Here is a 26,279-nt window from a genome sequence, read left to right as displayed (position 1 = left end):
TATGAAAAGGCATAAAAATGGAGTATATATTGTTAGTATTATTTATTTTATTACGCTGATCTGCAAGAAAACAGAGTGGTGCAGGAATGAGTCCTAAAACCCGGAAGTAAGTTAGCATGTTAGCACTTCCTGTTGTATTTAGGTGGTGTTCATCTGTGAAGATGATCTGATGGACTGAGACTGTAAGGATCAGAAACTTTAGTTGGTCAAAGGTTATTTTATTTTGTGCATGGATGTATTATCAGAGCTTCAGAGTCCTTGTAATACAAGAATATGAGACACCGTCGTCCGCCATGTTTGTTTACTCTAAAATCGCGTTTGACCTCGCGAGATTTGGAGTTTTAAGAGTCCGGACGCTGGTTGATGGTGAATCTGCTTTGAAATTTGTTGTTATTTGTCGTCATGTGTGTGGTCTCTAACATTTTATAAATCGGTTGGTTTTTTTAGTGAAGATCTTTTAGTGTGTGGCGGGCTGTAGAGTTCAGACTCCCGCTCCAGGCCTGTAGGTGGCGGGAAAGCGCCATTTTGTTGTTTGCCAACCGCCATAACCGCCGCAGGAAGAAGAGGCGGAGGAGGAGGAGGAGGAGGAGGAGGAGAAGGAAGCGGACTGGTGGAGGCTGGACGCGGAGCTGCCAGCTGGTCTTTACACCGACTCAGACCTCCAGGAGAAGCAGCGGAGGCGTCTGCGTGCGCGTTGTCGGGTCCTGCAGCTGCAGAGGAGCCGCTGTGTGATGAAGAACCGAACGGTCTGACCCAGAGGAACCTGCCTTCTCCTTCAGAGAGTGAGTCCACCTTAAATACGCTGTGTGCTCCTGTTGATCCGGCTGAACCAGGATCAGGCCTGGTTCACAGCTGGCTACCAGCTCATTAATAAACACAGCATAAACACGTAAAGACGGGCTGTACAGCGGCCTGGAGCTGCCTTGGAAGTTTGTGGATTTCCTTAACAAACAGAATAAGGAACGTAGAAGTGGTGGAAAAGGAGTGGGGGGCTTTTATTTTGACAGGGCGCTCAAACTCCACCAAAACAACACCACAGAATAAAAATACGCCATTACTCTGAAGTATTATCAGCAAATATGACTCATCGTTAGAGCTGCACAGCTTTGCTCAGATTACACGTGTAGTTTGATTACTGAAGAGGAAAAGTAATTTAAACTTTTACTTTTTTATTTCTTTAACTTTAAAAAACCGAAAAAAAAAACACATTCAGCTGGAACAGAGGCCGGTTCCTGCAACAGGAACATGATCCAAACACCTGCACTGCGAATGTAACGGAAGTAAAAGTATCCAAGTATCACCAGTAACAAAGTATTTCAAGTAAAAATAGCTGATTCAGAGAAATGGCTCCTGCTTATTTATTATTAATCATGCATGAATGTTGTAGCTGGTTTTAGTGGAGCTGTATACAGGGCTGCAACTCATGATTATTGATTAACTGATTGATTATTTTGTTGATCAGTTTATTGTGGTGAGAAATTCCCAACACTTGAAACGTCTCAGTCAGTTTACTGGGATTTAAGAGGAAGAAATCCAACATGAAACACAACTAAAACAGTTCTGAGAACAGCTGCTGCTGATTGTTTTTAATTATTTACTCATCAATACTGATTGATTAATCATTTAAAGTTTTATATACTGTTGGGAAGTTGAATGTTTTGCAGTACAGTGTGTTTAAAAAGTGATGAGTATGAAGTAACCTGTAACTGCATGTGTTAGATAAAGAGAAGTACAGTCACTGTGCAGCGCAGTGGACAGTCCAGTACTTGAGTAAATGTACTTAGTTACTGTCATGTAATGTAAAGGTCTTTGACTCTGAGTCTTGTGAGGAAGAAATAAGGGTTGAAAGCAGAGAAATGTGGAAACACGTTTAGCAGCTTATCAGGTTTCTGTTCAGACTGGTACTGTCAGTGTGTGTGTGTGTGTGTGTGTGTGTGTGTGTGTGTGTGTGTAGCCACCAGGATATCCTCCTCCAGTGTTGCGTCACCTGGGTTTGTCATGATCTTCAGGCTCGTTTTTCTGCTGTTTGGTTTGCGGTGTGTTTACTTTCACGTGTCTATTGTGTCAGTCACACACACACACACACACTGTATACATCGCACACACACACACACACACACACACACATATACATCGCACACACCATCACAAAAATATGAAATTTAGGTGAATTTATGTATTTTTATTTTATTTAGATTTATTTCCACTACCAGACTCCATTGACAAAAACACCAATTTTACCAGGAGTTGCTCATGTGCCACTGCCTCCATCTGTTAGTTTGTTTGTGTTATTTTTTGTGGTACTTTTACTTATGTAAAGTATCTGAATACTTCTTTCACCACTGAAAGTCACACAGTAACAGAAAGACACTAACAGATGGAGGCAGTGGTATTCCAGCAGCTCCTGTGTTCTGCTCGGTAAAATCCCTGTTTTAGTCAATGGAGTCTGGTACTGATATATATTGATTCTCTTGGAAACAATAACACTTAGCAACAGTTTACTTTAAGTCCAAATATTTGACATTTCTAATCAGTTTATAAAGATAATAACACCCAGAAACATCACTACGTATCAGTACCAGACTCCATTGACAAAAACAGGAATTTTACTGAGCAGAACACAGGAGCTGCTGGAATACCACTGCCTCCATCTGTTAGTGTCTTTGTGTTATTGTGTGACTTTCAGTAGTGGAAGAAGTAATCAGATACTTTACATAAGTAAAAGCACTGCACAACAACACAAAAAAACTAACATATCAAGGCAGCAGCTCCTGTGTTCTTCTCGGTAAAATTCCTGTTTTTGTCAATGGAGTCTGGTATTGATATACAGAATGGCTCATAAGCCTCAGACTGTCTCAGAAAACTGATTCCCTCTGACTCTGGATAATAAATAGAAGATACCAGAGACAGTTTTATAGGGACAGGAGGAAAGCTCCTCTCTGACCTTTGACCCCTCTTGCTCTCCTCTGTTTTCAGGTGATGGATGCAGAGAGTGGGGAGCTGTTTCTCGATGGCGGCGGCGGCGGCGGGGTGGCAGCAGCTGATAGCTGGCAGCTCGACGCTCCGTTCTCCTGCTCTGAGCTGGTCTTCAGCAGCTCAGAGAAACCCCTGCAGGACTGGGCGGTGGACCCCGACTGTGTGAGTTACCTGTATAACGTCTGTGGTGGTGCAGGGCAGGTGACACAGCTGACCTCCTCGGGTTTCTGTAGAAACTGGAAGAATGAAACTGCAGAAAGTCAAACAGCTGTTGTGCAACAAGACACAATCATCAGTCACTTCCTCTTAGTGACAGTCCCTCTGTTTCTTCTTCTTCTTCCTCTTCTTCTTCTTTTCCTCCCCCTTTTCCTTCATCTTTTTGTTGTCCTCCTCCTTCGTCCTCTACTTTTCCTCCTTCTTCTCCCTCTTCGTGCTTTTGTTTTTCCTTTACATTTTATCAGTGGTGTCTGATTCTGTTTGTCAGTTCTCATCAAATCCTGATTCTGGGAGAAACTGAAAATAAAAATAAAAATAAAAATAAAAATCGAGCAGCTGTGCTGAACGTGTACTTGATTGATCAGATCTGGATCACGATCTGTCTCTCGTCTCAGACTCTGAACGACAGCGAATCAGAGGACGTCCTCCACGGCGTCGACCCCAACGAGGTGTTTCCCAGCGGCCCGCCCACCGACCCCTCCTCCGAGAGCGACAGCGGCATCTCTGAGGATCCCGTCGTCGAGAGTCCCATCGCCACGGAGACCGCCCAGCCGACCCCGGCGACCGTCTACCAGGTGGTGTACGACATCAGTGGACTGGGAGGCGTGAAGGCCGAACCCAGACAGGAGAACGTCATCTCCATAGAGCTGGGTGAGGACAGGGTGTGATTAACTGTTAAATCCTTTATGTTTCCAGGTCCAACTTGGCCGAGTTCGCAAAAACTACTTAAAGTCATTTTGTCGCTCGTCTTGTGACGAGAAAAAGAGGAGGAGATGGCTGCTGTTGATATGTTTTCAATTTTTAAAGAAAACAAAGTTTGATGCCAGCAGGTGCTAACGTTAGCTAGCTATGATGTTTCTTGCTATGAGTCCACATCTTCGTCCCTCAGCTAAGGCTAATAAAGCTGGCCTTAGCTAGCAGGAAACAGTGCTTTCATTGGTCGTGACGTCACGACTTCACACTCAGGTGTCTCATTGCTCCCTCACCTGTACAGATGAGTGGAGTTCCCAGGTGTTGTTCTCAGACTCGTGCATCGTTAACGAGCTGCCGATGATTTCTGCGGCTCGACTCGACGGCAGCCTGGCCGTCGCCGACCCTCCGAGCCCGGACAGCGGTCTGGTGAGTCTAATCACAAAGCTTTAGTTGTTGGAGCTGACCTTTGACCTGGAGGACTGACTCTTCTTCTACTGTTGCAGCTGTATCCTGAGCTCCAGCTGACGGAGGAGGAGCAGAAGCTGCTGACCCAGGAGGGAGTTTCTCTGCCGAACAACCTTCCTCTCACCAAGGTCAGAGGTCAAAACCTTTTTGCACCAGGTAAATAAGCGGACACGAGTCGAGACGGGTTTTGATCGAATCTTTATTGGCAGGCCGAGGAACGAATCCTGAAGAAGGTGCGGAGGAAAATCCGCAACAAGCAGTCTGCTCAGGACAGCCGCCGCAGGAGGAAGGAGTACATCGACGGACTGGAGAGCAGGTACAGTTCATGACTTATTTACAGGGAAGTTACACTTTGTTTAGACAAATAGCACTTTTATTAAAGGATAACACAGTTTAACGCTTTATTTTCCCCAAGTTTTATCACTACCAGACTCCATTGACAGAAGTGGCAATTTTACCAAGCAGAACACAGGAGCTGCTGGAATACCACTGCCTCCATCTGTTAGTCTGTTGTGTTATTGTGTGACTTTTAGTGGTGGAGGAAGTAATCAGATACTTCAGATAAGTAAAAGTACCACACAGTAACACAAACACACTGACAGATGGAGGCAGTGGTATTCCAGTTCTGCTCAGTAAAATTCCTGTTTTTGTCAATGGAGTCTGGTATTTATATACAGTGATGTTTCTGGTCAAACAAAAAGGATCTTATAACACTCACAGTTACACTAACACACACGTGTGTTAACAGGGCAGCAGCTTGCTCAGCACAGAACAAGGAGCTGCAGAGGACAGTGGAGCAGCTGGAGAAACACAACATGTATGATCACAACTTTATTTATTGATGATTAACTGGTTATTACTATTATAATTGATGAGGAAAGAGCCGTGGGGTCACATTCATTAGGTGCATGTTTGCTTGGTCAAATGAAAGACTTAAAGTGAAGTTTTCTTTATATCTTCTAAGAAATCACTTTGAGGGAGCGAGTACAGTCAAAAACTGGACAGCAGAGGGCGCCGTTGTCTTTTTGTTTTATCTTGATCTATAGAAGCTGCACTCCCGCAGTGACTTGTATTAAAATATATATAACTGATGCCTCACAATAAGTCATACATCAGTTACCTTTCGTTTTGAGATTCAGGGTGTTCCTCCCTCCAGGCTTATTTATGATTAGACAGAAGCCGAAGCAGAGTTTCCTGTTTTACCTGACGTTCCTGACTTCAGATTGTAATTGCTAACAGTGATGAATAATGACGAGCTGAGTAAAGTTGATGTAAACTGCCTGTTCCTGCTGTTCAGGTCTCTGCTGGCTCAGCTGCGACAGCTCCAGTCTCTGATCAAACAGACGGTCAGTAAAGGAGCCCAGACCAGCACCTGCTTACTGGTAGGAAAACACACAGGATGCTGCACATGTCCTTCAGTTTCTATTGTTTTATTTTTAATATCAACAGGCTGATGTCTGTTTTTCAGGATCAATAAAATCACAAACATTTCTCTGTTTGTGCTGCCTTTCCATTTTTCTATGCCATCTGCCATCTAGTGGTCATACTTAGTATTTGTCACCTGCTTCCTGCTCAGGTGCTTGCTGTTATCTTGTGTTAATAAAAAGGGAAATTGTGTGAGTTTTACATTTTATGATTTTTTTCTAAATAAAAGCCTTTAAACTTTTTTTGCCAGAAGAGTATGTTGGATTTTTCTTTTTTGAACTTTTGTGTTCCCCACCAAAGAACAACCATACTTATTTGAACTCCTGACTTTTTTTTCTCTGAAGACAGTTAAATTTTTTGTGTTTCCCCTGTCATAGGCATCACTTTACAGCGGTGAAATGATCCTTACTTTTATTTCAGACTGCAGCAGAAAGTTTTCAGGAATTAAAAAGCAAGTTTACTGAATGAATTCTCAGTTCTCTGATACACATGAGTCTGTATTAGATTTTAAGAATGTGTTAGAAAGAGATAAACTTTGTGTGTTTGTGTGTTTTGTGTCGTCAGATCATCCTGGTCTCTCTGGGTCTGATCATCATGCCGAGTTTCAGTCCGTTCAGACGCGACTCGTCCACGGACGACGACTACAGACCCACAGGAGGTTCGTCCCATTCGACATTTCAGCACTTTGTACAAAGAAAAAGGAAAAAGATAATTTAGATCAGGTCGCACACACACAACATACACAGGTTTACAATTTACAAATGACACAAATCAGAATTGTTCAAACACATTAGTCAGCTGTGAATCGTACATTGTGAGATGTTGTGGTATATTTGATGCTATAGATATTTATTTTTATCTTTGTAGTTATTTCCAGAAACATCCTGACAGACCCGTCCTCCTTCCAGCCGGCAGCAGACGAGGTCGACAGTCCGGTTGTTCAGTCCGACTCCTCATCGTCTCCACTCTCTGATCTCGGCCAATCAGGAGGTCCGGAGGGCGTTGTGTTTCCACAGCAACCAATAGAAAACCCTGAGAATACAGGTGTGGATGGTCCGGTCCAGGAGGGGGGCCAAACGGGGAACAGCTCGGCTCTTGTTGCTGGGCAGACTGAACCGCTGGCTCTCGGCTTGAGGTCAGCGGCGGGAAAAGGACGCCACGACCCGGCCAAACCTGCGCACGCCGACGAGATGTAGACGGATGCTTTCAACCACAAGAACTGGACTTCAGGTTTGGTGTCGTGCATCAGAACATATCAGTGGCTGCTGAAGGCGACTCTGTTACGATTCGGATTAACTGTAAACAGACGACCCAGCAGCGGATGCTCTGATTGGTTAGGGCTGATCAGTACGAGCTGTTATCTGCTGGAAAAAAGGTCAATGGGTGTGGATCATTAAACCTGAGAGACAAACATGGCCGCCAGTGTTCAGAGACAAGTCCTGCTCACATCTCATCCGCTTGTCGTGACGTCTCAATCAATGAAAATGCTGTTTCCGCACCCAACTTCAGTTGATAATCTTCAGTTTTCAAGAAAAACAAAGTTGGATGCCAACGTGTGCTAACGTTTTCCAGCTAACCTAGCTAACGTTAGCACACGAGTATTCCTGATACAAGCTATGGGTTTTACAGGGTGTTTGTTGCTATGAGCCCACATCTTCGAGTTTCGGTTGTCAGCCCTTTCCTGTGCTGGCAAATAAAGCTAGCTATCTTCGCCCAGCTAAGGTGACCTTAGTTGACCTTAGCTAGCTAACCTAGGTATTTTTTGGGCAGCACAGAAAAGGATTGACAACTGAATTACGAGGGAAGTTGGACCAGGAAACAGTATTTTCGTTGGCCGTGACGTCACGACTTAACAAGCGGCTTTAGACCTTAACCACAGTACAACGTTTACGTATCCCTGTCCATTTCTACCCTTTGTCTAAAGGAACAAGGAACATTTTGGTAAACATGCTAATCCAGTTTGTTTCTGAGATGATGCCTGTATGATAAATATGAAGCCAGGAGACAGTTAGCTTAGCTTAAAGACTGGAAACTGGAGACAGCTAGCCTGGCTCTGGACAGACTCAGCTGGACCTTAGGTGAGATCATTTACTACGAACATTGAGTTTTATTTCAGTCGCCAGAAACGTTAACAAGCTGGTTTTACTGTTTTTTTTTTTAGGGCCATTTCACCCTGGTGTAACATTTAGTGCCATTACCCAACATGACTTACCTGCTGCTTCTTCTTGTGGCCTTTTACCCACCATATATGGTGTTTTAATCAGTAACCAACGACATATAAAAGAGTAAAGTAGCGTCAGTTTCTCATGTATCCAGGCTGAGGTTATGTTGCATTCATGTACAGGTGTTTTAATGCGTCTACTCGACTCGGGGGCTTTTCCAGCCTGGTGTTTGGTGCCTTACGGGGGAGAGAGGGGAGGGAGTTTAGAGCCAAAATGTCCAGAGAGATGTGTATTATGGAAGAAAACGCCAAATGATTTGCTTTTTGTACATAATGTTGAGTGTTTTGAACACGATCATTGTTGGGAGGGATTTCTAATTATTAGACTGATGTTTTGATCGTTGTCTGTTTCACTAAGTGGATTGGATTTATTTATTTAGTTCCATTAACAGGATAGAAACCTGGGGATTTAATTTCAGCTTGTAACTCTGTGTTTTATTGTCATTTATTCTCAGTCTTTGGCCTTAACTGGATCCAAGTTAGAGAGTAAACCTGGTTTAATCTGCAGTAAAACTTCTATCTATAACAGCTTTGTACTGTTTGTGTGAGACTCCTTCATTCAGCTGCTGCAGGCTTTATTCGACATCTTTACTTTATTAAAAGGGAACAATTAATGGAGACTGTGTCTGATTTATTGCTGTTTGGTGCAGCTGCTCAGTGAATCGTTGGACTGCTCAACCATCACACATGAAACACAAATTTTGTTCCTAGATAATATGTGTTATTTCTTAATAGAATTCAGAAAACAGAAATTAATCTATTTTCCTTGTAAACATTGGCAAATTTGCATATTTTTTATTCATATATGATAAAAAAAAAAAGAAAAAAAGTAAATTTTTGACACTTCTGGCAACCACAACATGGTTTGAAAATGACTAGAAACATTTGGGATAATGTAAGAAAACAGGCTCAACAACATATATAACATAGGTCTGGTCATTTTTAGACATTTTCATGCAGCAATGTTTCATTTTATACCTTTAATTTTCTAGCTTCAGATTTTATTGTGGCCACAGTATTGTATTTTGTCCCCTTTAATTCCTGTTTTTTGTTATTGTTTATTACTTGTGTAACTCCATGTTCCTTTGAAATTCATAAATCTGTCAGTGTGATATGCAGCCATTATCAGTCAGACTTTAAGATGGTTTAAATCTTATCACTACTGTAAAAGAACAGACAGAAACATTTATGGTAAAGACATTCCACACTGAACTAGTCCAGATAAAAATGATAAATGGACATAAATTCACATTATTCCTTGTCTGAGTAACACAAACCATTGATCAGCCTGTGTTTGTCCTGAGTTTCTGCAGCTCGCTCTCTGTGGACGTCACTCTGGTTTTCAGGGCGTTCGCTCTGTTCCACCACCAGGTCTCTGAGCTCAACACAAAGGTCAAACGCTGCATTCAAACGCCTCTAGTAAATGCCAAACTATTAACTGTTATCAGCACCATTTTTTGGACATTTATTATTTTATTTTTTTGCAGAGATACTGAATAACCTGAAGACTGTTGCAGAAATACTTTGATGGTGGTTGTTGTTTTTCTGGCAGTTAACTTTACATATGAAAATTACATATGTGATAATAATTAATGATTTCATTAATTTATTAAAAACAGAACTCAATTTAAACAAAATGAGGAAACTCCTATTAATTTAGTGCATTTTAAACATTAAAACATGAGCATAAAAGGAACAATGAAGCAGCATCGTCCCTGTTTTGTGGTGGTCTGATGCTCTGAATCACCATTTACACAAATTAAATTAAGGTTTTTAAATCTGATCAGTGGCGTCTGTCCATGACTCGTGTTGTCCTGGAAGAAAAAGAAACTAACACAGGTGCTTTTATTTAGATATCAAGCTCGTCTTCTCAGCTCAGGAACATTTTTCTTTGTGATATTTCTCGATAATGATCTGACCTGTTTTCCTGTGGTCCCGAACGCCTCGGCACTTTAACCCCGAGACACAAACAAAGATGATTCTGTTTGCGTTCAACGACTGCAGCTCCCACGAGCCTTTGACAGAGCATCTGTAGCCGAATCAGCAGACAGCTAATTAAGTCTCCTCAAGAAATACTGAAGAAACAACACAAACAAACACAACGTCCGTGTTAATCTGCTGCTCATTCACACCACCTGAGGCCGCAGAGATGATGATGATGGACGAGCATTAGAAGACGGATGTTTATATGTGTGCGTTGTGTGATAGAGTGCAGGTTAAAGGAGGTTAAAGTCTTTCTGTGTGTTATTATCCACCGACTGAAGCTCGTTTCTGTGAACTGACATTTAGCAGCTGACGTTGTGTTTATGTGTTTGCTGGCGCAGTGTGGTTAATGTTAATGAGCTCTAGGTGTTAATGGAGCCACTCTTCTCTTTATTATTACCATTACAGCTGTTTGATTTCTCTCCCTGTGAAACATCATCATCTTCCTCCTCTTATTGTCCCTTGTTTGGTATTAATATTTGTTTTATTAGCACGTTAATAATTATTTTCCACGTTGTTGTAAAACGCAGAAAGCTAAGAGAGAAAGGAAGAGTATGTCCTCAGTCTTAATCCTGCCCACAGAGCCCTGTTGATTCTCTAACCAGCTGTCAGTGAACACAACACCAGGCCTTTTTGATTCACTGAACAAATGAGACGTGTGTGGGTGGTGATTCAGGTCTGGAAACAGGCTGCCATAAATTTTGCTTAGAAATTTACGTAACATTGACAGAACTGACAGGAATGAATGCACACAAATTTGAATCTGCAAATTAACTTTTTAAAAACGCCAGACTCCACTGACAAAAACAGGAATTTTACCTCAGTAACATGAACAAGCTAAGGCAGTGGTATTCCAGCAGCTCCTGTGTTGTGAGAGGTAAAATTGCCACTTTTATCAATAGAGTCTGGTAGTGATATATTGTGATTTTCTAGTTCTTATTATTTTATAAACTGATTATAAATGCCAAATATTTGGATTTTAAGTGTTGCTAATTGTTTCTGTTATTGTTTCTGGGAACAACACTGTACATCAACACCAGACTCCATTGACAAAAGCAGTAATTTAACCCGAGCACACCACAGGAGCTGCTGGAATACCACTGCCTCCATCTGTTAGTGTGTTTGTGTTGTTCTGTGACTTTCAGTTGTGGAAGAAGTAATCGGATACTTTACTGAAGTAAAAGTACCACACAGTAACACAAACTAACTAAGAGATGGAGGCAGTGGTATTCCAGCAGTTCCTGTGTTCTGCTCAGTAAAATTCCTGTTTTTCTCAATGGAGTCTGGTACTGATATATAGTCATGTTTCTGGTACTACAGCAGCTGTTCCCTATCAATCATTTACACCCAAAACATGGGAAAATAAGACCCAGGTTCAAAGTAGATATCTGGAAGAGAAAAACCATAAATTCTCCATCACTGTTTAAATCAGTGTCTGATGATATCTGCTAAATGTGGAGGTGCTAAACAGACCTAAATATTTAAATAATAATAAAAATTTAAATATTTAAACTCCTGTTAGACTCTGTCTCTGTAGACATTTTATTAGTTTCTGTAAAGTGAGGCAGCACACAGACTAAGACTTTAGTTTCTCATTATCTCACAGACTAAAAATACAGCGAGCTTATCTTTTACTCATAAAAACTCAGTTGTGTTACTCTGCACACGGAGAATAAACCCACAGCTTTTTGAATATTTAGATCCTTTTGTGTTGAATAATTGACAAGAAGAACCTGAAGGGGGCCGATTCCTTTTCCTGTTGAAATGGCAACGATACACAGAGGAGCTAAATACAGGAGCGAGACACAGTGATACTGCTGATTAAAGATGGATGGATACTAGACTGATAAATGAGCCGATGATATCAACACATAGAAAGATGGAGGGAGAGATGATTTGTTTTTGCTTTAAAAGTCTAATTTAATAAAGTGTTGTTTAAAAAATGCAGCAGTGATAAAAAGACTGTGTACAAAGAAACTAAACAAGACAAACAACAACAACAACAACTTTCTTTCTGAGAGTGAGACGTTCAGATTAGCATCAATCAGACCTGGTTTCAGGACGTGATTAGCCTAGCTTAGCATAAAGTGTGGAGGCAGAGGGAAACTGCTAGCCTGCTTCAATTCAAAATACAACTGACCAGCTCAGTCATCAACATGTTGTTTCTTTAATCCAGAAGTAATTAAACCACACTGCAGTTATGTGCTGGAACTATTTCTTGACGAATCACATTGTATCCATCCACCCAGTACTTCGCAGCATTTCCAGTTACAGATGAGTTTCTGTTAAATTAGATTATGTATTAATACATGTTATTTGTACAGCACTTTTCAAAATAGGAGATTACAAAGAAACTGTTTGTGACACATGTAAGGATGATGTGTTTCTGTAGGCTAACACTAAAGTTAGCATCAGCCTGGTTCCTCCACAAAAAGCCAGTGGGATTTTTTCATAGTGTTTTGGATTATTCCAGAAAATAAACAGTGAGCAGCTAAAGTTTCTGATCCTTCAGGTTTAGTTGATCAGATCATCTTCACAGATGAACACCACTGTTCTGATGTTTGAAGTAAGAAGCTAATGTTAGGCTATAAACCAACTACACCACGGTCACATGACGTCAACGTCTCCACCACTAAGCTTCCAACTGGTCATTTCATTTAGCTCTGAGCTCTTCTACAAAAGCCTTTCTTCTTAGAAAGTTAGCTGAGAGTTTGAAAGAGCGTGAGTAGAAACACAACGAGGCTGTAAAGGTGGACTGGTGAGTAGATGGGTTTTCATGTTAACGTCCCCGACAACCTCTGTAGTCTCATTTAGACACTCGTTAGCAACCGCCTTTTTTAAGACACGTAAAAGCTTCAAACATCAGGAGTGGGGGATTTACTGACCCATTTTATGTCAGGAGAATCAAACCTGAAACTGTTCTCTTGGTTCTTGGTTCAGTCCACAGTTTTTTTGCTGCCGTGCAAATTCTCAACCTGTAGGACTCTTAAGAGTACATATGAGTTTGGAGACTTTCCAACCCCTTTTTATGTAAGTGTCATCCTGAACATCTGGAAAACAACTTACAATGTACAGTCAAAGGAATGTAGGGGTGTTCTCAAGAGATTACATGTTGGACTGGATACTGCACGCTCCCTGGTTTCAGACTGAACTCTCATAAGATATGTAAAGAATATCTAAAGTGACTGAATATATAAAATGATTATCCATAAGCACGCAACTACATTTTCCTTCAGTTATTTTGACCTCTCAAACAAGCTACAGGCTCATTGTTCCCGTTTCCATTCCATTTAGTCAGTACCACCGACTTTCATGTGACCGGGTTGGATGGTTGGATGAATCTGTGACTCCTATTCCTGCAGCAGAGCTTTCAGACATCTACCTGGGTTTAATCTGACAGACACTGGCCGTTATAATTACTGCAGTCAGCTGATGAGGATGCTTTCAGCAGCAGGGGGTGATGTGGCGGAGGGTTGGTGTGGTGTTGCCATGGCAGTGGCAGCTGTGGACAGATTATCTGCAGACGTCCAGGGACCTGTGAGTCACCGACGAACGCCCTCACGTCTCTGGCATTTAGGAGCTGGGGTTTTTACAGGTGGAGGTGTGAGGGGGAAGTTTTGACGCCGATAGCTGTCAGGATGTCGTCAAACAGACACTTCGATGTCTGAGGACGTGTTCGCAGAGATACAACAACGAGTCTGACAGAATGATGAGCTTGTGCGACAGTGATTCTCTACATCCTTTGAGTCTGGGTTTATAACCAGGTCCAGGAACAAAGACAACGCCTAAAACTCATCCCTGTTTCACAACAAGAGTATTTAAGCACACCTCATCCTCCTCCGATACCCTCTTTTTTTCTTGTTGTCGTTTCTCTTTCTTTTCTTCTCTCTTGCCCCCCCCCCCCACTCTGAGTCCCAACCCCCCGGTTTCCAACAGTCTCCCATCACCAAGCAGACACAAACCATCAGCCTCCACATCATCCATCAATCTGCAAACCTGATTCCTTCATCCCTGAGCCTTCATCCTTTTATCCCTCATTCCTCAACCCCAACCCTTCATCCTTCGACGCTGGACCTTTCAGTCCTTGACCCTTCATCTCTCATCCTTCATCCCTCAATCCTCGATTCTTCATCCTTCAACCTTTCATTCCTTATGCTAATTATGCCAATCCATATCTTTATTGGTGTCGTGTTTGTTAGTGAAATGCTAACTCAGAAATATCGGAGGTTTTAGAAAAATCTGTGTTTCTCCAGTTACAATTAATACTTGGATGTTGATGGATGTGGAGCTGATATAGTCTCCAGCGCCCCCCAGGATGCCGGTTCTGTCTTGACCTAGTCAGAGCTGTAACAATCCAGTAAACTCACGATATTGATGTAGAGATCAGTTAAATATTATTTACAGTTAAACCAGGAAAGAAGAAGAGAACCTGCTGACACAGATGTGTACAGTAAATCTCTGTTGCAGTGTCTCCATCATGTTTCCAGCCGTCGGGAAACAAATCCATTATTGATGTGTTGCTTCCTCTCTGCCTCGACATCGTCACTTTACTATGGCTGAGATTTTTCCCCCGAGTGACACATCACATCCCAACGCCACAGAGTCGTCCCAAACACTTTATACTCGTTAAATTTTCATGTTTGATCCTGTTTAAAGTATTTTTTTCATGAGAGTAAACGGCTACAAGAAGTCCAAGGGACAAAATACAATACAGTCATTAAATAAAATAAAAATCCTCATATTTCTGCTGCTGTGACGACCAATCTTTGGTGTATTTCACTGAGAAAAGTCTCAAACAAATAGCTCTCTGACAGAAAAGTGTGTTCTCTCAGCCTCTTGTCCTTTAACAAATGAATTAATTGGCTAAAGCTTGAATCCAGTAACCAGATCTCAACCAGAAAACGCTGAAAAGACGATGTAATAACATCCTGAAACTCCACACTGACCTCTGACCTCCCCCCTGCAGAAGAGGAGAGTGATCCGTAGTTAAACGAGAGAGGATAATTATCCGCTCGGCCGCCTCAGAACATTTACATGTCGACATGAAAATTAGCACGAACAGGTCAAAGCATTGCACAGCTGATGTGTTACCAGTTACCTCAGTTACTTCAGTTCAGCCTCATGCACGGTCCAGATAAGCTGATAAACCTTTCACTGTAGGTTCACAGATCTGTTTCCTCTTGTTTCCATCAGTTTAATGTGGATCTGAGCCGCTGTCAGTGGAAATTTATGTTTTCATCCTTTGAAGTGAAGAAAACCTGACGTTAAAAACAATGAAGTTTTGTTTTGATCCGTGTGAATCAGTTCAAGTTCTGCTGTCTCAGCACATCAGGTTTTGCAGAGTCAGGATGCAGAGTTCTGCAGAGTTCAGGCCCCCGAAGCCTCAACATCCCGCCTGGATCTCAGAGGAACAGACGTTGTGTAACACCAGCTGCAGACCACATCTGTGAAGATTCATCATTGTGTAAATAAGTGTCCACTCTGTGCACAACTGTAGCTGCACCAATAAAAGTATCACAAAAACACAACGTGCAAAGTTGACATCTCGCTTCATGATTATGCATTATTCCCTGAATGGTGAATATTTGCAGAAAGAAGACCGTAGCATTTCTTTCCTTCGACACGGACATCATAGACTTCAGGCTTTAGAGCAGGAGTTGATATATGAGACAATGTTTTAAAATGTTTATTTCACAGTCTTTGTTGCACGCTGATGTCCCTGTAATCTCTCTAAATCAGTGGTTTGTTTCTACTGCTAAATTACAAATGCATATATATAATGCAAATATACAGACAGACTTATACTGAGCAATGTGTTACTTGTTCTGACTTTATAAACCTGTTTGCAGGCCCATTATTAAATAATAACTGTCTGTTTTCCACACAGGAGACAAACATGTATGGTCATAATGGGTAAGTGGAGGTTTGGTTTTTGTGGAGCACACTTCAGAGAAAAGCAGACGTCAGTGCTGATGGGTAAGAGCAGATAAGTAGCAGCGGAGGGTTTGTATAAAGGATGTATAGGAGACAGTGTGTTAAGCTAATGGCTCTCCTCAGCTTCTCGACGCCTACGGGATAAAAACACACTGTCGCTGTCAGAGGACAGGCAAAAGGGAAAATGCAGTCTGCTGTAGCTGGAAGAGTGAACCTGTTTCTACTAGATTTAGATTAAATCCCATCAACATTGTTGACGACAAATTGCTGGTAACAAAAATATAGATTACTGCCAGCCTTCTTCCATCTCTCCAGCCCCTGCAGTTCCTCTTTTGTCCACCAGATGTCCTCAAAGTTACCTGAACTTTGTGCCTCACTGCACACCTGTACCTCATTCCCCCATGAAGCTCCAGGTTGTTTAAGTTTCTGCTTCGCCTCTGTGTTTCAGCAGCTTCTGCCTGTGAGCATCCTGCTCCTGATCCTGTTGTCTTTTTTCCTGTTGTTTACACAGTAGTAGTAGTTGTAGTTGTTGAGGAGGTTCTAAGGGTCCTGTAGGTGGTTCTGATATTCCTTTAGGACATTTACATTAGTCACTGAGGAGACTCTAGGTTCTTTATGTGGTTCTTATGGTCCTTTAGGTGGGTCTTGGGGTCATTTGAAGAGGTCATTAACAAGGTTTTAGGGGTGTCCTATGGGGTTTTAGGAAGTTCTAACAGTTGTGGAGTGAATTTTAGAGGCCATTTAAGTTGCTCTGGTGGTACCTTAGGAGGTTCTAGTGGTAACTGAGAAGGTTTCAGGGGACATGCAAACGGTTCTAGTGGTCCTTCAGGTGGTCCTGGAGGTTCCTTAGGTTGCTTTAGTTGTTACTGAGGAGGTTCTAATGGACACTGAGGAAGTGGTAGGGGTCCTTAAGATGATTCTAGTGGTCGCTCAAGGGGCTCTAGGGGCCCTGATTCTTGTGGTTATTGACAAAAGGTTCTGTATGTGGTTCCAAGCATCCTTTAGGAGGTTCTAGTAGTCACTGAGGAAGATCTAGGAGTCTAGGTGGTCATCCAGGTGGTTTTAGGGGTCCTTTCAATTGAGTTCTTGTGGTCACTGAGAAAGTCCTAGTAGTCTATATGGTTCTATTCATCATTGAAGAGGTTATCTTGGTCCATTAGGTGGTTCTAGATGTTCTTTAGATTATTCTAGTTCTGACTGCAGAGGTTCTAGTGATAATCAAGGAGGTTCTATGGGGTACTCTATGTGCTTTTTGTGGTCTCTAAGGGAGTAGTACAAGTCTTAAAGGTGGATCTTATGGTGGTTAAAGCGGCTTTTAGGTTGTTCTTTGGTACTTGTGATTACTAAGTGATCCTGGTGATCAATGGGGAGGTTCTGGGGGTCCTGTAGGTGGTTCTGGTAGAGTCTGCAGGACCTTTATGTGGCTGTAGCTTCATATTTAGAAAGTGGGATCAGTCACCTCATCTAAGCTTTGGCAAGAAAGCAAACAAGCTTAAGCTTCTCAAAATGTCAAACTATTCCCTCAAAGGTGGATTTCAGGGATCCTTAGGGAGGAATAAATGCATGACGTGTCCGTTCAGACGAGGTGAATGTGTTTCCTGAGTGTATTATAAAATGTCCTGAATGAAACCATAAAACACAGTTTGTATTAAAGCCCACTGGTGGAGTGGGCTTTAATGTTCAGTGTTATTAGAAGCAGAAGCAGTGTCCTTCCTGTTGTCCTTCCTTTTTTTAAAATTGTGTGTTGGCATTTGCTTTTATTGATCTGTGAAGTGCCTGTAAAATGCGCAGCCGTGATAGGAGCGAGATAATCCACAGCCTGCGCTGATGGGAGATAACACAGCTATAAAATGTAATGGCAGGAAAACATAATGGGGGCAAGGGGACTGAGCAGGACTCGGCATTTCACTGCTCCTCTGTGTGCAAACACAAACACAGTGAAGATAATACAGCTACACAGACGCTGACATGTACTGTAGGCAAGAACAGAGTGAAAATATCATCTAAAATAAAACTGATATGTCTGTGAATATGTAGCTAACGAGAGGAGGATAATGTGTTTGCTGCTTACAGCTGCTGTTTGGTCCAGTTAAAAAGTGGTTATATCTAATGTTTATAACTTGATTCCCCCTAAAGCAACATAATGGGGCTGCTGTAACAAACCAATCTTGTAAAATGGGTCCGTTTCAGCTTAACTCCGTCGTGGTTATGAGAGTATTAGCCTTGCTACTGTTACCGTAAACAAAATGGAAACCTCAGGAGCTAAAGCTAATTAAGTTAGCACCTTGGCGAAGGAGCTCAACTGATGTTGTTGGCCAACAGTCAGCAAAATGGTAGCGATAGTAACGTTTAAGGAGTACTTCCACATCCCAGTAACGTGATGCAAGTGTAACTTGGAGTAACAAGTACGCTAGTCAACGCGGGACACCGTGGAAATGGCGTTAGCACGAGCACTTGGTAAGTAACTGTTAATGCTAACGCGTTAGCAAAAACAAGTAGGCTATCCTAGCCAACGTTAGACTGCGTGAAATGAATGTCAATGCTAACGCTGGCTATGTAGCGATAGCGTGAGCAAAATGGCAACGATAGTAGCATTAAACGAGTGGTAGCTAGGTGGTGCTAGCTAACGTTAGACTGCTAGTGTTAGCTATGTAGCTAAAGCAGAAACATGCGTATACCTTAGCATCTTTAAATACTTTTAATACTTTAAACACATTTTCCTGTTAATGTACATATTTTTACTTTAATAGCTGCTAAGTTATGGTAAGGACCTTCCTTTGACTGGAGTGTTTTTTACAGAGAAGTATTAATACTTAACTTACTTAAGTAACTTACTTAAGTAACTTACTTAAGTCTGTCTTTCTACGTGTTTATTCTGGACGTAACGATTTGGAAATAATACAAACATCCACACAGTCTCAGTTAACATAGTTATAATATATGAAAACCACAAAGTTAAGAAAAGCTGTATATTTTGTATAATATTACGTATTACACCAATTTTATTTTATTGCGGCTGCATGTGTCACGTGACTATTTTGGTCCAATCATGATTCAGTATCTATCTATTTATTTCCGTGTTTTAAATCACATTAATTTGATTATAAATTAGACTTGAATAAACAACATATTTTTCATTTTTATTATTTATTTATTTTATTCCTACACCCCTCCTTGTTTCCTCTTTCCTTCCACCTTTCCCGTCTCCTTCACCCCTCCTGTCTTCTTCCTCTCCCCTCTCACTTTCCTTCCTTCCTTCCTTCCTTCCTCCCCTCCTTCTCCCCTCCTCTCCCTCGCCTCTCCGTCTCTCTCTCTCTGTCTCTCTCCGCCCAGACAGACCGCTCTCTCTCAGTCAGTCCGGTCTCAGTCCAGCAGCAGCAGCAGATCAACAACACTCTCATTTTTAATTTACCTGCGGATGGATTTAAATAAGCGAATCAAGTGGAGCTGAGTATTCACCTGTGGGGCTGGAGGGCAGATTTACATTACATTTAACGGACTTTACCTGTCGGATTCCAGCGTTTCATTTAATCTGACTTGGATTAAGTGACCAGTTTGGCCGCTGTTTCAATCTCATTCATTGTGGATAATGTGGATAAATCCAATTTTAACGCCCTCTCGAACCTGATTTAAACCACCGAAAGGAGAATGTGGCTGCACAGGTGAGCACCCAAGTTTGCAGAGACATGACACCTTGATTCATGGGTTATATGCATATAGTTTGTGCACGTTTTCCAGCAACAGAAACACATTTTAAACTTTCAAACGCGACTTTTCCTGCACCCCACTTTCCCAGCAGACTGCGGTGACACCTGATAATCATTTGCGACCATAAAACGTGTGATAATCAGACAGATTTCTAGAAATCCAGAGGTGCGGGACCCGGATTTACCGGCTGCCGTCACAGAGACGGACCACGGCGCGCTCCTCAGGCTGGTTAAGTTAGTTTACTGTCACCAAAATTTACAAACAGCATGAAGAGGAAACCCGACACCCGCTGAGGTACAGAGCACAAAGTCCAGCTTATGAGTGATATCATTTTTATAGGTGTATCGATTTACATTTGAGAGGATAATTGACGTTTTGACCGCTGCATGTTTCTGTCCGGAGGGAAATGATGCTTTTAAGGAGCAGCACATGAATCCATTACAAAGACAGCAACACAAGACTGATGGTATCACAGCCGGATTAACCCTCTTCGGAGGCAAAGATATGCTGTTGGGACCCCTGTTCATCCCCACCATGAGATATATGCAGCTACAATATCTCAAAATATAGGTACCAGACTCCAGACTACCGAGCTGCTGCCTCCATCTGTGAGTTAGTTTGTGTTATTAAGTGGTCCTTTTACTTTTTTAAATACTTCTTCCACTACTTAAAGTCACACAGAAACAACTAACTAACAGATGGAGGCAGTGGTATTCCAGCAGCCCCTGTGTTCTGCTCAGTAAAATGTAGGTAAAACTAGTTTATCCTCCCCTTTGATAAACTTTTACCAGAGGTTAAAATACTAAAATACAGTTTAAATGAATAATAGATTATTATTATCAGAATAGTTGCTGATGCATGTTCTGCAAGTCAGTAATTATTAACTACAGCTATCAGAGTAAAATATACAAAATTTGCAAGCAAAGCAACTTGCTTTCTCCAGTTTCAATCAGTTTAAATGCAGATACAGTTTATTTTTCAGTTCATAAATAAAAGTATTTTAGATACAGTCTCTCTTTATGGCCAGTCCACCACCTCTGTGACGCTAGAAACCACAATTTAATTAAAACGATCCTTCATAAATGCATTTTTTTCTGCCTTTAACACTTAAACGCTGCAGCTTTCATGACAAATTCTTATCTTGGTGACATCTGACTCTGTGAATTCCTCCCACTGAATCCTGTATGACGCAGCTGAAATGTACAGGCTGCTACTGTACATAATTACACTACCTGGACCAGTGGTTTATTGTGTTTTTTCAGATTGCATTATGGGCTATAAAGCAGACATTATAAAAGCCTCAACACAGCTGACTTTAAATCTGTCGTTTCAGAGGTGGAGATCAAATGTTGGAGTGAATATTTCTTGTTTTTATTACAGGATGACAATGTGTTTCCCCCACTCTGAGATGTTCATGAGGACAGGCTGTACTTGAGAAAACACTCATTACTTTCAGTGTCGATACGCCTCGCTCTGTCTTGTCTGAGGTGGGCTGGGCTGGCAGGGAAAAGCTCGTCCTTTTTATTTTTCATCTTCGGGGAGTTTTTCTCCCACGACTCAATGTGGCCCCAAACCAACAAAGACCACTCAGGACTGACATGGACAAAATTATTACTGTGAATTCGACCATGACGGACTGAAGCAGGTCTTGGTGTCCTGATGATTTTATTAGATTTAAGTTAAAGGAGGAAGTGCGCTTCATTCTTCGAGCTCGAATAACAGGACTTCATTTGAGTTGAATGTTTTGTTAATGTCTCCCTCGTGTCTGTCTGCAGCTCACAGGGATAAATTATTCAGCTGTGGTGGAAGTGGGATACCTGCTGGGCAGAGGATGGCCTGCTGGAAGGAGGGCGCCACCCTCCTGCTGGTCCTGCTGGTCCTGCTGGACCCACGGCCGGTCGCCGGGCGATCGTCTCGCCACCGCAGCTGGAAGCGCCAGACCCGAGAGCACCGTGAACGCCGGGCCACGCCACAGCAGAACATCACGCTGGCCGTCATCTTACCGGAGACCAACACGGATTACCCATGGGCCTGGCCTCGTGTTGGCCCCGCCCTGCACCGGGCCGTCAGAACCATCAACGCCAACCCCACCCTGCTCCCCAACCACCACCTCACCTACGCCTTCAAGAACAGCGAGGACAAGGACCGCATCTGCTCTGAGTCCATCGCCCCGCTCGTGGCCGTGGACCTCAAGTTCGCCTACGACCCGTGGGCCTTCATCGGGCCCGGCTGCTCCTACACCGCCTCCCCCGTCGGCCTCTTCACCACCCACTGGAACGTCCCCATGGTGACAGCGGGCGCCCCTGCCGTGGCCTTTAACGGCAAGGTGTACCCGTCCCTCACCAACACCGGTCCCACCCACAAGAAGTTGGGGAAGTTTGCCCTACGGATCTGCGAGCACTTCGGGTGGCAGGAGCATGTGATGCTCATGTTCAACGACGACAAGGTGGACGATCGGCCATGTTACTTTGCCGTGGAGGGTTTGTACACGGAGCTGAGGAACGTCAACATCACCCTTGTGGACCGGGTCTTCGAGGAGAACAAACCTGTCAACTACTCCCAGATCCTGTCCGACAGCCAGAACGACGGCCGAGGTGAGCGATGTTTGTCCTGGTAATTGACCCATCAGGTCTAGGTAGGATCCTGCTGTGTTTTCACAAGTCTTAGGCCTAGTTCCTGCCTAGACAGAGTCTCTGTCAGCTCTGATAATGTGTTTTTTGAGGCCGACAGAGGTGTGAACTGTGCTGCTGTTAGCTTTGATTGATAATGACGCTACAGGTTGATGGGGAAAATTGTGAGAGGAAGGGAGATGACAAACGACAAAGATCCTGATCCAGATCCCCCAAACTGGAGGATGTCACGGTTGCTGTAGATTGTATTTGTCTTACTCATTCCTGCACCACTCTATTGGCCAGGTCCAAAATGTTAGACCTGTGAAGACCTTGTGTAACTGTGATATTGTGGCTGTGGTCCAAAGGTCGGTGGCGTCAATGACGGTGTTTTCTTGGATTTGCCTTACGGCTGAATATTTCACAGTTTGTTAATAAGAGTTGTTCTTGGCTCAGCTGTAATAATCAGCAGGATAGCTAATTAGCTTCCCTGCTAGCATGCTAGCATACCCGCCACTGTCGCCAGATTGAGCACGTGTGACCGCAAATGACAACAAGACGCAGTATAGACTCAAACACTGAGCTGAAAAGAAACAAGTTCACATAATTCAGATAAATAATCTAAATAAAATATTTAGTCGTCTTTGGTTTCTCCCTTCACGGCGATGGTAGGGTGAAACTCTACAGCGTTACTAACTTTAACTATTGATTCATCTGCCGATTATTTTCATGATTACATGATTTAGTTTTAGTCTGACGTGTTCAGAACTCAAATATATTCAGTTTATTATCACATAAGAGGAAGAAAAGCGTGAAATTATATATTAATTATCAGAATAGTTCTGTTGTTATTCTTTTTAATGACTAACCATCCAATCGTTGCGACTTTGGATGTTTCATTCCTAAATATGTTTGTAAGTGTGGAGGTGGAAAAGGAGATTTAAAACCCTGAGAGTAACAACGCTGAAGCTTCAGTTTACATTTTTCTTTGCTTTTAATTTCCATATTTCTATTGCTATATTCTATTATTCTATTTTTTCAGCCTTTTCGAGACTTTTAACATCTACAATATAAAAAGACACGTGATGTTTATATTAGCAACAACTTAGTCTTAATGAACACTACGTAGTACTACTCAGTTCTTGAGCCTTCAGTCAGTGACGTTCAGAACAATAACTGTGGCTCCTTGGCTATTGATCAGCTGATCAATACTCTGCCTGAACTAACAGGATGCTTCTTCTCATTAACTTCATTAGATGTTTGGTAATAGCTCTGAAAATATGAATACAGACTGTTTTCATTTCTATTTAAATCAATCTGATCCAGATGAGAACACTTCACTTTGTTTCAGGATGTCGTCTTTGGGATAATTATTGAACAGATCAGTCAGCTGTGTTTATTGACGAACGCCCCTTTAAGCCTGTTATCGACGTGTGTGATTTTACAGCCTGTAAATGGAATCAATTTGTCCTGTTTCCTCTTAGCTTTTCAGCATCTCCTGTTTCCTGTAATTCAATCCTGGAAGGGAAAAGATTCCTTCAAATACAAACTGCAGGCTGAGCGTCTTCTTCCTGCTCTTTCCTTTTCAAACTTACAACTAGAGAGCTGTTTTATTTTAGATTTATGCACTTTTTTCGGCTTCACTTTTCCCACAGGCTGCAGGAGATTAACCTCAGCTCATGTAAAAATTACAAATAACAGCACACAGCAAACTACAGGAGACAACCGGTCAAAGTGCAGTGTTTAATAAACAGTTAATTCTCCGGAATTACCTGCATGTAATCACCGGCTACAACGCTTATCAGGGGTGAACATGGTGATACAAAGGGCAGAGGGTGAACATAACATTCAGTGTATCTCAGGTAATTTTCCATTTTAAAGCACTCAGCACTTTTTGATTTTCAACTTGACAACCATCAGTTTCCTCATGCATCAAGCTTCCTTTAGGTACATGGAGAGAAATGACCAATTTTAGATGCAAATATCTCCAGATTTTAAGATGCACCCAGCTGGGTATGAGCAGCAGGAGACTTTTATATTGTTTATTTCTCTTTTAAATTTCACCCTGGACTTCCAAACCTGGTAACCCTAAAGTACTGTTGTCTGTCGGGCTGCCATTAAACTTTTATTAACAGTTATTCTGCTGATAATATTTTTGATTATTCGAGTAAATGATTACTTATGTATTAAAAGTCCATCATGTTTTTTTCTTTACCAGAGCCCAAGATGATTTTAACAGCCTGAACCCTCAGGAATTTTATTCACAGTGATTTAAAGCAAAGAAAAACGCTAATTTCTTACACTTGGAAGGCTGAACTGAAAGGAATGCTTGATGTTTTTGTTTGACGACTGACGTAACAAACAATTATCAAAACTGTTCCATACTGAGCGATTAACTTATTCATCAGCTAGGCGTGGGATCATATGAAAGTTTCATGTTGTGATTATCCTGGCCAAAGTAATTGCGATTAACGATATCATTGCGATAATCATGAAAATATGCTTTAAACTCTTGGCTTGATATGAATTGTTCCTTCTGGACTGTAGCCAAACTAATGTTTGGATTAACTTAAAAGGAAAAACTGTAGTAAATTGCAATCAGTTCATCAGAGATCGCAGTGGAGTGATTTGCTGTTTAGCTACATAGCTAACGTTACCTGGCTAACGTTAGCTTAATTAACTGGTGCCCAAAACAGTAACGTTAGTATAACTGAACCAGCACATGCTATGTTTGTAACCGACAGTAACATAAGTTAATTTTACCTGGAGTCCAGCGAAAAGCGCAGCTCCCCCTTGTGGTGATTGAAAATAAATCAACACAGGACTAAATGTTGGCTAGACAGATTTTTTAAAATCACTTGTGATGATATTAACCAATGATGGAAATTCACTATGATATTGTGTTTTTTTTTTCATCGTGATTGGCGATAAATCATATATCGTCCCTAGCATCAGCTAATCATTTCAGTTTTTGTCTTTGCGATGAGTCCTCTGATAATGATCATGTTGCTCTATAACAGCTGGAAGAGAAGATAAACAACCATTTGCTAAAAAACTTAAAGAAACAGAGCGTAACTTCACTGGGCAGCAGCGCCCCCTGCAGCCACCAGTGGTTATTACCTCTGTCTGAGCAGTTCAGTGGTTTTCATGTACAAAAAACAAAAGTCTATTGCCCATTATCCTTCTGGACCAGGAAGTGCTTTGGCTATAAGAAACACACTAAACTCTGTTTCTAATTGTTGATATTTTCTAAGTTTCCTGGCTGGATATCAGAGATGAATGCTGGTTTTTAATGACTTCTAAATGTTTTTAACTGATCTACAGTTCAGCGTTACTCTGAACTCTCTGGGCCTGATTCCAGCAGTTTAAGCTGCTTGCTATCACTCAGAGCAACAACAGGTGTTCAAATGACAGAAGCAACATCACGTGATATTTTAAGTCAAAACAGTTGCTTTAAGTTGCTCTTTAAAGTGGATTTAAGTTGATCTGCAGATGTGTGCATCTACAGTAATCCATATTCTGATGACAGATGTGGGATGATCTGGAACAAGACAAATCCATGGAGACCCTAGTCCACAACCCCACAGGACCCAAAGGATCCTCAGACGCAGATATTTTAAGGTTTTGTGCACTTGTTTGGTACGTCTGGATTCTTTGTGGTCATGAATTGGTCTAGTACTAAACCATAGCTGAGACTTACAGTAAATACTAATGGTCTTAAAATGTCTTCAGATGTTCACACACATGGTCGTCAAGCTAAAACTAAGCAGCTTGCTCAGTTCCTGAAAAGCTGACGTGCAGGAGATATGAGTTTCTCACCCAGCTACACACAGTAAACACAACACAAATCACACAACATGTCAGCCTCTATCTTCTGTTATTGCATCTGCACACTGTAATAAATGTGCCAGGTTTTTATCATGTCTCTGCACATTATTATCCCACACACACACAAACAAACAAAAAAAGCAAGTCATGGCTGTAAGCAGAGAGCTCAGCGGCGTGTTTTGAATGTTTTATTGTTGATCCAGCTGCACAGACCAAAGATA

The 26,279-nt window shown here is 41.9% G+C and overlaps 2 protein-coding genes across 3 annotated transcripts in view; both read left to right on the top strand.

Annotated features, from left to right (window-relative positions):
• Positions 1-538: 538 nt before the first annotated feature.
• creb3l4 (cAMP responsive element binding protein 3-like 4) lies at positions 539-8,610 on the top strand. Its single transcript, XM_018678699.2, has 10 exons — positions 539-782; positions 2,977-3,138; positions 3,588-3,843; positions 4,187-4,311; positions 4,389-4,478; positions 4,560-4,666; positions 5,099-5,167; positions 5,648-5,732; positions 6,340-6,433; positions 6,643-8,610. Exons 2-10 carry the CDS (start codon positions 2,980-2,982, stop codon positions 6,969-6,971), a joined length of 1,314 nt encoding a protein of 437 aa, XP_018534215.1. The 5' UTR covers positions 539-782; positions 2,977-2,979; the 3' UTR covers positions 6,972-8,610.
• Positions 8,611-18,221: 9,611 nt separating this feature from the next.
• The window catches only part of npr1b (natriuretic peptide receptor 1b), a 75,377-nt gene continuing 67,319 nt past the window's right edge, over positions 18,222-26,279 (top strand). The window contains exons 1-2 of one of the 2 annotated variants that reach the window (XM_018678689.2): positions 18,222-18,370; positions 21,397-22,215. In XM_018678689.2, coding sequence (XP_018534205.1) covers positions 18,349-18,370; positions 21,397-22,215 — 841 coding nt within the window. In that variant the 5' untranslated portion in view covers positions 18,222-18,348. Of the gene's footprint in view, positions 18,371-19,250; positions 19,576-21,396; positions 22,216-26,279 lie in introns of those variants that run through there. The other variant, XM_018678690.2, reaches the window with a different exon arrangement.

The sequence above is a fragment of the Lates calcarifer genome, linkage group LG15, assembly GCF_001640805.2.
Source record: "Lates calcarifer isolate ASB-BC8 linkage group LG15, TLL_Latcal_v3, whole genome shotgun sequence".
Lineage (NCBI taxonomy): Eukaryota > Metazoa > Chordata > Actinopteri > Centropomidae > Lates > Lates calcarifer.
This window is presented reverse-complemented; position numbering and strand designations above follow the sequence as displayed.